At 48.5% G+C, this 10608-nt stretch overlaps 1 protein-coding gene across 2 annotated transcripts in view; it reads left to right on the forward strand.

Moving 5' to 3' along the window:
• The window catches only part of ELP3 (elongator acetyltransferase complex subunit 3), a 104352-nt gene that overhangs the window by 84189 nt on the left and 9555 nt on the right, over nt 1-10608 (forward strand). For both annotated transcript variants that reach the window (XM_031064266.1, XM_031064267.1), the window contains exons 10-11: nt 2786-3013; nt 4633-4714. In XM_031064266.1, the coding sequence (XP_030920126.1) occupies nt 2786-3013; nt 4633-4714 (310 nt within the window). The remainder of the gene's footprint in view (nt 1-2785; nt 3014-4632; nt 4715-10608) is intronic.

The raw sequence follows: 10608 nt of genomic DNA on the forward strand, positions 1-10608 counted from the left end.
TTCGAGGCGTTTGGAGAACATTCCCTGAGTTCAGAAGACTTTTCCAGTCAGAGATTCCAGGGAATTTTATTCCCTTTTTTTTTTCCTTTATGACGAGTGAAATACTCAAATCAAAAATCCCCAAAAAAAACTCCAAAATCCCCCAAAAAATCTCCCGGTTCTTCCCGGATTCCCGTGGGATCCGAGGCTGCCCCGGCTCCCGGGAATCGGGGAATTTTTTCCCGCGTTTCTGGCAATCTCATTTGAATTGCAAATGAGGGGAGGGGGAGCTCATCCCGCGCTTTTCCAAGCGGAAAATTCCCTTTGTTCGGGGGAGCAGGAATCCCGGGAAAAGCGTTTTTCCATGGACGTCTGTGGGGCTTTGTAAACAGCCAACATCATCCCCCTGATGGGAAACGGGATCCTGGCACGGATTAATCAATTAATTAATTAATTAATCGTCGTCTCTAATTAACGGCTCCGGCACGGGGTTCCGTGTCAAAAATCTGAAATTTGGGATGGTTTTTCCAAGTCTGGGTTTTTATGGAGCTGCCTTTTCCATCAGGTGCAGTCGGGAGGGGTTGGGAAGGCGGAAAAATGGAATTGTCGGAGCGATGGATCCGAGAAGGGTCGGGTCCCGGTTCCCGGGAAACAGAGGGATTCTGTTGGGATAACGAGGAGTAAATAAAGCACATTTGTGGGGCTGGTTTGGGTCCAGGAGAATTCCAGATATTTAATGGGATTTGACAGGGAAAAGGGAAGGTTTGGGGGTAGGGAATTGTCCCTGAAGGGTTCAGGGACAGCCCGGACGGGGTTTGGAGCAATCTGGGATCGGGGGTGGGGATGGGATGGGATTGAAGCTCCATGGATCCCGTCCCAAACTGTTCCGGAATTCTGGGATCCAGGACACTCAGGATCCATCCTGAAGGATTTTTATGGAATTTGAGGATGGAAAAGGGGAGACCCTTCCTGGAGTCCCCAATTCCCAGAGAATTCCCAAAATTCCTTCCTGGAGAGGAGCTGGGATGGGGATGGATCCAGTGCCAGGCTGGGAGAGCTGGGAATGGAGGGAATTCCCTGGGAAAGGGGAGCTTGGGGCGGGATTTGGGAAGGAATTCCTGGCTGGGCTGGAATTCCCAGAGAATCCCTGGGAGTGTCCAGGGAAAGGCTGGAGCGCCATGGAATGGCAGAAGGTGTCCCAGGAGTGGGGTGGGATTTGAGGTCCCATCCCACCCAAACCATTCCATGAGTCTGTGCCGGAGGTGGGATTCCCATCTGGAATTCAGTTGGCTTCAGGGAATCCCTTCCCGTTTGCTCTGAGCCATATTTATAGATCCATGGAACTGGACTCGCTCTCCCATTTTCCATTTTCCCTCTTTTCCCTCCTCATCCATCCCGCTCCCGGATCAGGCGGGGCTGATCCATGGGGATTACATGGCCAATCCCAAATTCCCATCTGGAATCAAGCTGGCTTCGGGGAATCCCCTTCTGTTTGCTTTGTGAATCCATGGGATCAGCTTCGGTCTCCCCACACATTTTCCTTTTTTCCTTCCTTTCCCTCCTCATCCATCCCGTTCCCAGCTCAGGTGGGGTTGATCCATGGGGATCACATGGCTGATTCCAAATTCCCTTCTGGAATTAAACTCACTTTATGGAATCCCCTCCTGTTTGCTCTGAGCCATATTTATAGATCCATGGAACTGGACTCGCTCTCACATTTTCCATTTTCCCTCTTTTCCCTCCTCATCCATCCCGCTCCCAGATCAGGTGGGGCTGATCCATGGGGATTACGTGGCCAATCCCAAATTCTCATCTGGAATCAAACTGGCTTTAGGGAATCCATTCCTGTTTGCTCATATTAATGGATCCACAGAATTGGCTTCGCTGTCACATTTTCCTTTTTCCGTCCTCATCCATCCCGCTCCCGGATCAGGTGGAGCTGATCCGTAGGGATTACGTGGCCAATCCCAAATTCCCATCTGGAATCAAGCTGGCTTCGGGGAATCCCTTCCTGTCTGCTCATACTTATGGATCCATGGAATGTGCCTCACTCCCACATTTTCCTTTCCCTCCTCGTCCATCCTGCTGCCAGATCAGGTGGGGTTGATCCATGGGGATTGCGTGACCAATTCCAAATTCCCATCTGGAATCAAACTGGCTTCGGGGAATCCCTTCCTGTTTGCTCTGAGCCGTATTTATGGATCCATGGAATTGGCTTCGCTGTCACATTTTCCTTTTTCCGTCCTCATCCATCCCACTCCCAGCTCAGGTGGAGCTGATCCATGGGGATTACATGACCAATTCCAAATTCCCATCTGGAATCAAACTCACATTAGGGAATCCTTTCGTGTTTGCTCATATTAATGGATCCACAGAATTGGCTTCGCTGTCACATTTTCCTTTTTCCCTCCTTTCCCTCCTCATCCATCCCGTTCCCAGCTCAGGTGGAGCTGATCCATGGGGATTACATGACCAATTCCAAATTCCCATCTGGAATCAAACTGGCTTCGGGGAATCCCTTCCTGTTTGCTCTGAGCCATATTTATGGATCTATGGAATTGGCTTTGCTCTCACATTTTCCTTTTTCCCTCCTTTTTCTCCTCGTCCATCCCGTTCCCACCTCAGGTGGGGTTGATCCATGGGGATTGCGTGACCAATCCTAAATTCCCATCTGGAATCAAACTGGCTTTGGGGAATCCCCTCCTGTTTGCTCTGAGCCGTATTTGTGGATCCACGGAACCGGCTTCCCTCTCACGTTTTCCATTTTCCCTCTTTTCCCTCCTCCTCCACCCCGCTCCCGGCCCAGGTGGAGCTGATCCGCCGGGATTACGTGGCCAACGGGGGCTGGGAGACGTTCCTGTCCTACGAGGACCCGGACCAGGACATCCTGGTGGGGCTGCTGCGCCTCCGCAAGAGCTCCCCGGAGTCCTTCCGCCCCGAGCTGCGCGGCGGCGTCTCCGTCGTCCGGGAATTGCACGTCTACGGCAGCGTGGTGCCCGTCAGCAGCCGGGATCCCTCCAAGTTCCAGCACCAGGTACTCCCAGCATTCCCGCATTTCCCTCCGCTCTCGCCTCCTCCCACCATTACATCTTTCCCCTCCACCAAAAAATTGGAGTTTTATTTAATTCTGCTCGTTTAGTCCGAGTTGGGATAGAGCCAGGATGGGATTTGAGCTCCTTTTTGCTGGAATTCTGTCGCTTCTCAGTTTTTGGGGTTTTTCCCCAATGGGATCCCGTTCCAGTCATAAAATTGGAGTTTTATTTAATTCCTCTCGTTTGCTCTGAGTTGGGATAGACCCAGGATGGGATTTGAGCTCTTTTTTTCTGGAATTCTGTTGCTTCTCAGTTTTTGGGGTTTTTTTCCCAATGGGATCCCATTCAGCAGCCAGGATCCCTCCAAATTCCAGCACCAGGCACTCCCAGCATTCCCAAATTTCCCTCTGCTCTCGCCTCCTCCCACCATTCCATCTCCTTCCCTCACAAAAAAATTGGAATTATATTTAATTCCACTCGTTTGCTCCGAGTTGGGATAGAGCCAGGATGGGATTTGAGCTCCTGTTTGCTGGAATTCTGTCGCTTCCCAGTTTTTTGGGTTTTTCCCCAATGGGATCACGTTCCAGCCATTGCAGGAGCTCTGAGATCCAACAAAATTCCTTCAGATTTCCAAAAATTCCATCCTGGACTTTAAATTTTTAAAATTTCCTTTCGGGATGCTCCCGGAGCTGCTTCATTCCCAGCCCTCGGGAGCCTTTGGATTTCCCATTTGTTCGTTAATTCCTGCTCAGGGGAGGAATTCTATTGGAATTTTCTGGAACCTGCAGCAATTCCCTCTGGGAAGGGGAGGTCGGGTTTGGTGCTGCCCGGGTTTATTCCAAAGGGAGTTTTGTGGGATGGGTTCTTCCTGCTGGATCAGAATTCCCAGGAATTGCCCCTGGATCCCTGGGAGCGTCCCAGGAAAGGTTGGAGCATCTTGGGATTGGGATTGGGATTGGGATTGGGATTGAAGGTCCCTTCCCAAACCAGTCTGGAATCACAACACCCAAATTTCTGTCCTTGGACAATCCCAGGGATCCAGGGATTCTCTGGGAATTCCTTCCCAAATCCCACCCCAAGCTCCTTTTCCCAGGGAATTCCCTCCATTCCCAGCTCTCCCGGCCTGGCACTGGATCCATGCACATCCTGACTCTTCTCCAGGAAGGAATTTTGGGAATTCCCTGGGAATTTTGGAACTCCAGGAAGGGTCTCCCTTCCCTTTTCCATCCCCAAATCCCATAAAAATCCCTGGGGATGGATCCTGAGTGTCCTGGATCCCAGAATCCCGGAATTCCATTGATGGCATCCGTGGAGCTTCAATCCCATCCCATTCCAAAGTCTGACTCTTCTCTGGGAAGGAATTTTGGGAATTCCCTGGGAATTCAGGACTCCACTTCCCTTTTCCATCCCCAAATCCCATAAAAATCCCTGGGGATGGATCCTGAGTGTCCTGGATCCCAGAATCCCAGGATCATTGTTGACCTCAATCCCGCAATATTCCCAATCATTTTCCAAAAATCCAGAATTTGTTTGGAACCCATCTTCACATTCTGACCTCGCTCACGACTCCTGTTTTGACCGAAATTCCCTTTTTTTCCCCCCGTTTTTTCTGCCATTCCAGGGATTTGGAATGCTGCTGATGGAGGAGGCGGAGAGGATCGCCAGGGAGGAGCACGGGGCTCGGAAAATCGCCGTGATTTCAGGTATTTCTGGGGTTTTTGGGAATTTCTTTTTAGGATATTTTTATCTTAATCCGAAAACAACCCCAGTGCTGGAAACATTCCTCAGGTCAGGGAACATTAATCCAGAATTATCCCGGAAAAAGGAACTGGGAAAAAAACCTGGAGCTTTCCCTCCTTTCCTGTTTTTCCTGGGAAATTTGGGTCGGAATTGAGATTGGATCCAAAATTGGGATTTGGGGAGCTCAGGGAGCTTTTTTATTTTTTATAGTGTATTATTATGTATTATATATTATATTATTATAATTATTATAATATATATTATATATAATTATATATTACATTATATTATATTGTATTATATTATGTATATTTATATTATATGCAATATATTAGATATTGTATATTACATTGTATAATAATTATATTCTGTATATTAATACTTATCCTCATTTTCTGCTTCTCCACAAAAAAAAACCCCAAAAAGCAGAAATCCACAGCTTGGACCCGTGCTGCTGATCGGATCCAAAATCCTGGAATTTTCATGGATCATGGATGAGGGTCAGAGCTCTGTAATCCTGAGCTCTGGAATACAATAATTCAATATAAATTATAATTAATTATAAATTATAATTAATTATATAATTCTTGTTGCCATAAGAATTTTAGGGGATTTAGCAGCAGAGCTCTGATCCAGAGGGGTTTTTTTGGGAAAAAAATCCTCATTTTTTGGGAAAAAACCCCAAAAATCAGAAATCCACAGCTTGGACCCGTGCTGCTGATCAGATCCAAAATCCTGGAATTTTCACGGATGAGGGTCGGGGTGAGAGTGGGGACAACGTGCAGGAGGAGCCGGGTGCTCCAAGGGAATTTTCTGGATTTTCTGGATTCCGTTTGCTGCTTGTTCCCAGAGCAGCTGTGGCCGCTCCACCCCTGGAAGTGCCCAAGGAAAATTGGGAACAATCTGGGATCGTGTCCTGGGAATGGGATGGGATTGAAGGTCCCTTGCCCCCCAAACCCTTCCAGAGTTCCAGGATTCCATCTCCCAGGGGTTTCCCTGTTTCTGGTGCTGTTTGGTGTCTGTCTGAACTGGGAATTCCACCTGGATTCTGGAATTCCATCATTCCGTCTCCCAGTGGTTTCCCTATTCCTGTTTGGTGTCAGTCTGAACTGGGAATGTTTTCCCTGGATTCTGTTTATCCTGGGATGCTGATATCCCTGAATGCTGATATCTCTGGATTCCATTTTCCCTGGATGCTGATATCCCTGAATCCCGTTATCCATGGATCCCATTATCCCTCGATGTTGTTTTCCCTGGATCCCATTATCCCTGGATGCGGCTATCCCTGGATCCCATTATCCCTCGATGTTGTTTTCCCTGGATGTTGTTTTCCCTGAATCCCGTTATCCCTGGATCCCGTTTTCCTTGGATCCCGCTATCCCTGGATCCCATTTTCCCTGGATGTTGTTTTCCCTGGATCCCGTTTTCCCTGGATGCTGATATCCCTGGATCCTGTTATCCCTGGATTTTGTTATCCCTGGATCCCATTATCCCTGAATGTTTTTTCCCTGGATGCTGATGTCCCTTGATCCTGTTTTCCCTGGATTTTTTTTTCCCTGGATCCCGTTATCCCTGGATCCCATTTTCCCTGGATGCTGATATCCCGGGATCCTGTTATCCATGGATTTTGTTTTCCTTGGATCCTGTTATCCCTGGATGTTTTTTTCCGTGGATCCCATTATCTCTGAATCCCGTTATCCCTGGATCCCTTTATCCCTCGATGGTTTTTTCCCTGGATCCCATTATCCCTGGATCCTGATATCCCTGGATCCTGTTATCCCTGGATGTTTTTTTCCGTGGATCCCATTGTCCCTGAATCCCGTTATCCCTGGATCCCATTGTCCCTGGAACCCATTTTCCCTGGATTTTGTTTCCCCTGGATCCTGTTATCCCTGGATTTTGTTATCCCTGGATCCTGCTATCCCCGGATCCCATTATCCCTGGATCCCCTTTTCCCTAGATGTTGTTTTCCCTGGATGTTGTTTTCCCTGGATCCCATTTTCCCTGGATCCCATTACCCTTGGATCCCATTATCCCTGGATTTTGTTTTCCCTGGATTTTTTCCCTGGATCTCATTATCCTGGATCCCGTTATCCCTGGATGTTGTTTTCCCTGGATCCCATTATCCCTGGATCCCATTATCCCTGGATCCTGTTTTCCATGGATGTTTTCCCTGGATCCCATTATCCCTGGATTTTTTCTCTGGATCCCATTATCCCTGGATCCCGTTATCCCTGGATCCCGTTATCCCTGGCTGTTTTTCCCCTGGATCCCTTTATCCCTGGATCCCATTATCCCTGGATTTTCTCCCCGGATCCCATTATCCCAGGATCCCGTTATCCCTGGATCCCCATGATCCCTGGATCCCGTTATCCCTGGCTTTTTTTCCCCTGGATCCCGTTATCCCTGGCTGTTTTTCCCCTGGATATTTTTAACCCCTTCATGCCCACCCCTGCCCCGAACACCCCCAGACCCCTCCCTGGCCCCTGGGGATGAACATTCCCAGCAAGGATTCCCCTTTTCCCGGGATTCCGAGCCGTTCCAGCGGGAAGCGGGACCTGCCCCTCCCCTCTCAGAAACAGCGATTTTTGTTCCTCTCTTTGCTCATTTCTGCTCATTTTCCGCTCCAGCGGCTCCTTTGTGCCCCGGGATCGAAATTCCAGCTGGGAACACCCCGGAGGCCTCCCTGCATTGTCCCGGCTCTGCAATCCCTGCTTTTCCATCTCCCTGGAATTGCTGCCGGCTCCCTCTGCCTTTTGTGGGGTTGGGTTTTTTTTGGGTGGTTTTTGGGGATGTTTTGGTTTTCTCGTCTCTGAATTTGCTCCTTTTTGCCCTTTTCAAAACCCCTCCCGAACCCCAATGAAACCATCCCAGAATTTGCTCCTCTGGTGTCCACGAGAGGATGGAAATACAGGGAATGTGGGGAATCCTTGTGGAATATGGAGAATTCCTCTTTCTTTCCTTTTTTCCTTCTTTCCTTCCTTCCACCACATCCATCTTTCTTTCTTTTCTTCTTTTCTTTTCTTTTCTTTTCTTCTCTTTTCTTTTCTTTTCTTTTCTTCTCTTTTCTTTTCTTTTCTTTTCTTCTCTTTTCTTTTCTTTTCTTTTCTTCTCTTTTCTTTTCTTTTCTTTTCTTCTCTTTTCTTTTCTTTTCTTTTCTTCTCTTTTCTTTTCTTTTCTTTTCTTCTCTTTTCTTTTCTTTTCTTTTCTTCTCTTTTCTTTTCTTTTCTTTTCTTCTCTTTTCTTTTCTTTTCTTTTCTTCTCTTTTCTTTTCTTTTCTTTTCTTCTCTTTTCTTTTCTTTTCTTTTCTTCTCTTTTCTTTTCTTTTCTTTTCTTCTCTTTTCTTTTCTTTTCTTTTCTTTCCTTTTCCTTTTCCTTTTCCTTTCCTTGAAATTTCCTTGAAATTTCCTTTCCTTGAAATTTCCTCCCTCCCAGAAACCCCCAAATCCACAATTTCTGATTGGTTGGGAATGATTTAGCAATCACATTCATTGTTTCCTTCCCGGGGATCTGAAATTCCCAGCGTTGGATCAGAGCTGTGAACATTTCCCAGGGATTTAGAAGGAAACACTCTTCCCTTTCCTGGAGATATTAAATTCCGGGTTTAACCCTTGTTCTCCTCACCCTTTTCCATGAAATTCCGTGGATTTTCCACCTGGGGAGGAGGAAGGATGGGATGAGCTCGGGATCCTCTGTCCTGAGGACCTTTCCTGTCGCCTCCTGACGGCTCCTCTGGCTTCGAGCCCTGACATCCCATAATTATCCCATCATTATCCCATCATTATCCCATCATGAGCCCTGTCCCACCCCAATCCCAAATCCCAAACAATTCCAGCTGCTCCCGTAAAGCAGCACCACTGGTGGGTGTAGGAGCGAGTTTGGGAATTCTGGGAACGCTGGCTCCCAAAAATCCCGATATTCCCGATCCTTCGGCGGTTCCGGTGTCATCCTGGAATTCCGGGAATCCAGAGAGGTCCAGGATTGCTTGAGAATTCCAGGAAATGACAAATCTGGTGCTTTTGGGGTGGTTTTTGAGGGATGCTGGTCCGTCCTTCCTGGCGGGGCTTGGTGAATCCAGACTGGGATTCTGCAAATCCAAACTGGGATTCAGCAACTCCAAACTGGGATTCAGCAACTCCAAACTGGGATTCAGTGAATCCAAACTGGGATTCAGTGAATCCAAACTGGGATTCAGTGAATCCAAACTGGGATTCTGCAACTCCAGACTGGGATTCAGCAAATCCAAACTGGGATTCAGTGAATCCAAACTGGGATTCTGCAAATCCAAACTGGGATTCAGCAACTCCAAACTGGGATTCAGTGAATCCAAACTGGGATTCAGCGAATCCAGACTGGGATTCAGGTAATCCAAACTGGGATTCAGCGAATCCAGACTGGGATTCAGCAACTCCAAACTGGGATTCAGCAAATCCAGACTGGGATTCAGCAACTCCAAACTGGGATTCTGCAGATCCAAACTGGGATTCAGCTAATCCAAACTGGGATTCAGTGAATCCAAACTGGGATTCAGCCAATCCAGACTGGGATTCAGGTAATCCAAACTGGGATTCAGCGAATCCAGACTGGGATTCAGCAACTCCAAACTGGGATTCTGCAAATCCAAACTGGGATTCAGCCAATCCAAACTGGGATTCAGTGAATCCAAACTGGGATTCAACAAATCCAAACTGGAACTTGGCAAATCGAAACTGGAATTCAGCATAATCCAAACTGGGATTCAGCATAATCCAAATTGGGATTCAGCAAATCCAAACTGGGATTCAGCAAATCCAAACTGGGAACAACAAATCCAAACTGCGATTCAGCGAATCCAGACTGGGATTCAGCCAATCCAAACTGGGATTCAGTGAATCCAAACTGGGATTCAACAAATCCAAACTGGAACTTGGCAAATCGAAACTGGAATTCAGCATAATCCAAACTGGGATTCAGCATAATCCAAATTGGGATTCAGCAAATCCAAACTGGGATTCAGTGAATCCAAACTGGGATTCAACAAATCCAAACTGGAACTTGGCAAATCGAAACTGGAATTCAGCATAATCCAAACTGGGATTCAGCATAATCCAAATTGGGATTCAGCAAATCCAAACTGGGATTCAGGGAATCCAGACTGGGATTCAGCAGCATAAGCTGCCGGGACTCCTCCATGTGCCAGGGACATTCCCAGGGCTGCCAATTCCTCCTCCGTCACCAAACCCAGCTCAGTAAATCCCGGGCAGGGCTCGGGGCCGCACTCCGTCCGTCCGTCCATGTCCGTCCGTCCATCCGTCAGCGTTATCAGTGCGCGCTGTCCCGCAGCTCTGTGTCAGCTCTGCGTCCTTATCTCCCACACCAGGGCCCGGACTGGATTCCCCTCCTCGCCCTCTGCTCTCCTTTCATCCCTGGAATCCAGGGCTGGAGCTCATTCCCATACCCGGGAGATGGAGCTCATTGCCATGCCTGCAGGGCTGGAGCTCATTCCCATAGCCGGGGGCTGGAGCTCATTCCCATAGCTGGGGGCTGGAGCTCATTCCCATGCCCGGGGATGGAGCTCATTCCCATAGCCGGGGGATGGAGCTCATTGCCATGCCCGAGGGATGGAGCTCATTCCCATGCCCGGGGGCTGGAGCTCATTCCCATAGCCGGGGGCTGGAGCTCATTCCCATACCCGGGGGATGGAGCTCATTGCCATGCCTGGGGATGGAGCTCATTCCCATACCCGGGAGATGGAGCTCATTCCCATAGCCGGGGGCTGGAGCTCATTCCCATACCCGGGGATGGAGCTCATTCCCCTGCCCGGGGGGCTGGAGCTCATTGCCATGCCCGGGGGCTGGAGCTCATTCCCATACCCGGG

Source organism: Geospiza fortis, unplaced genomic scaffold (assembly GCF_000277835.1).
Source record: "Geospiza fortis unplaced genomic scaffold, GeoFor_1.0 scaffold319, whole genome shotgun sequence".
Classification (NCBI taxonomy): Eukaryota; Metazoa; Chordata; class Aves; order Passeriformes; family Thraupidae; genus Geospiza; species Geospiza fortis.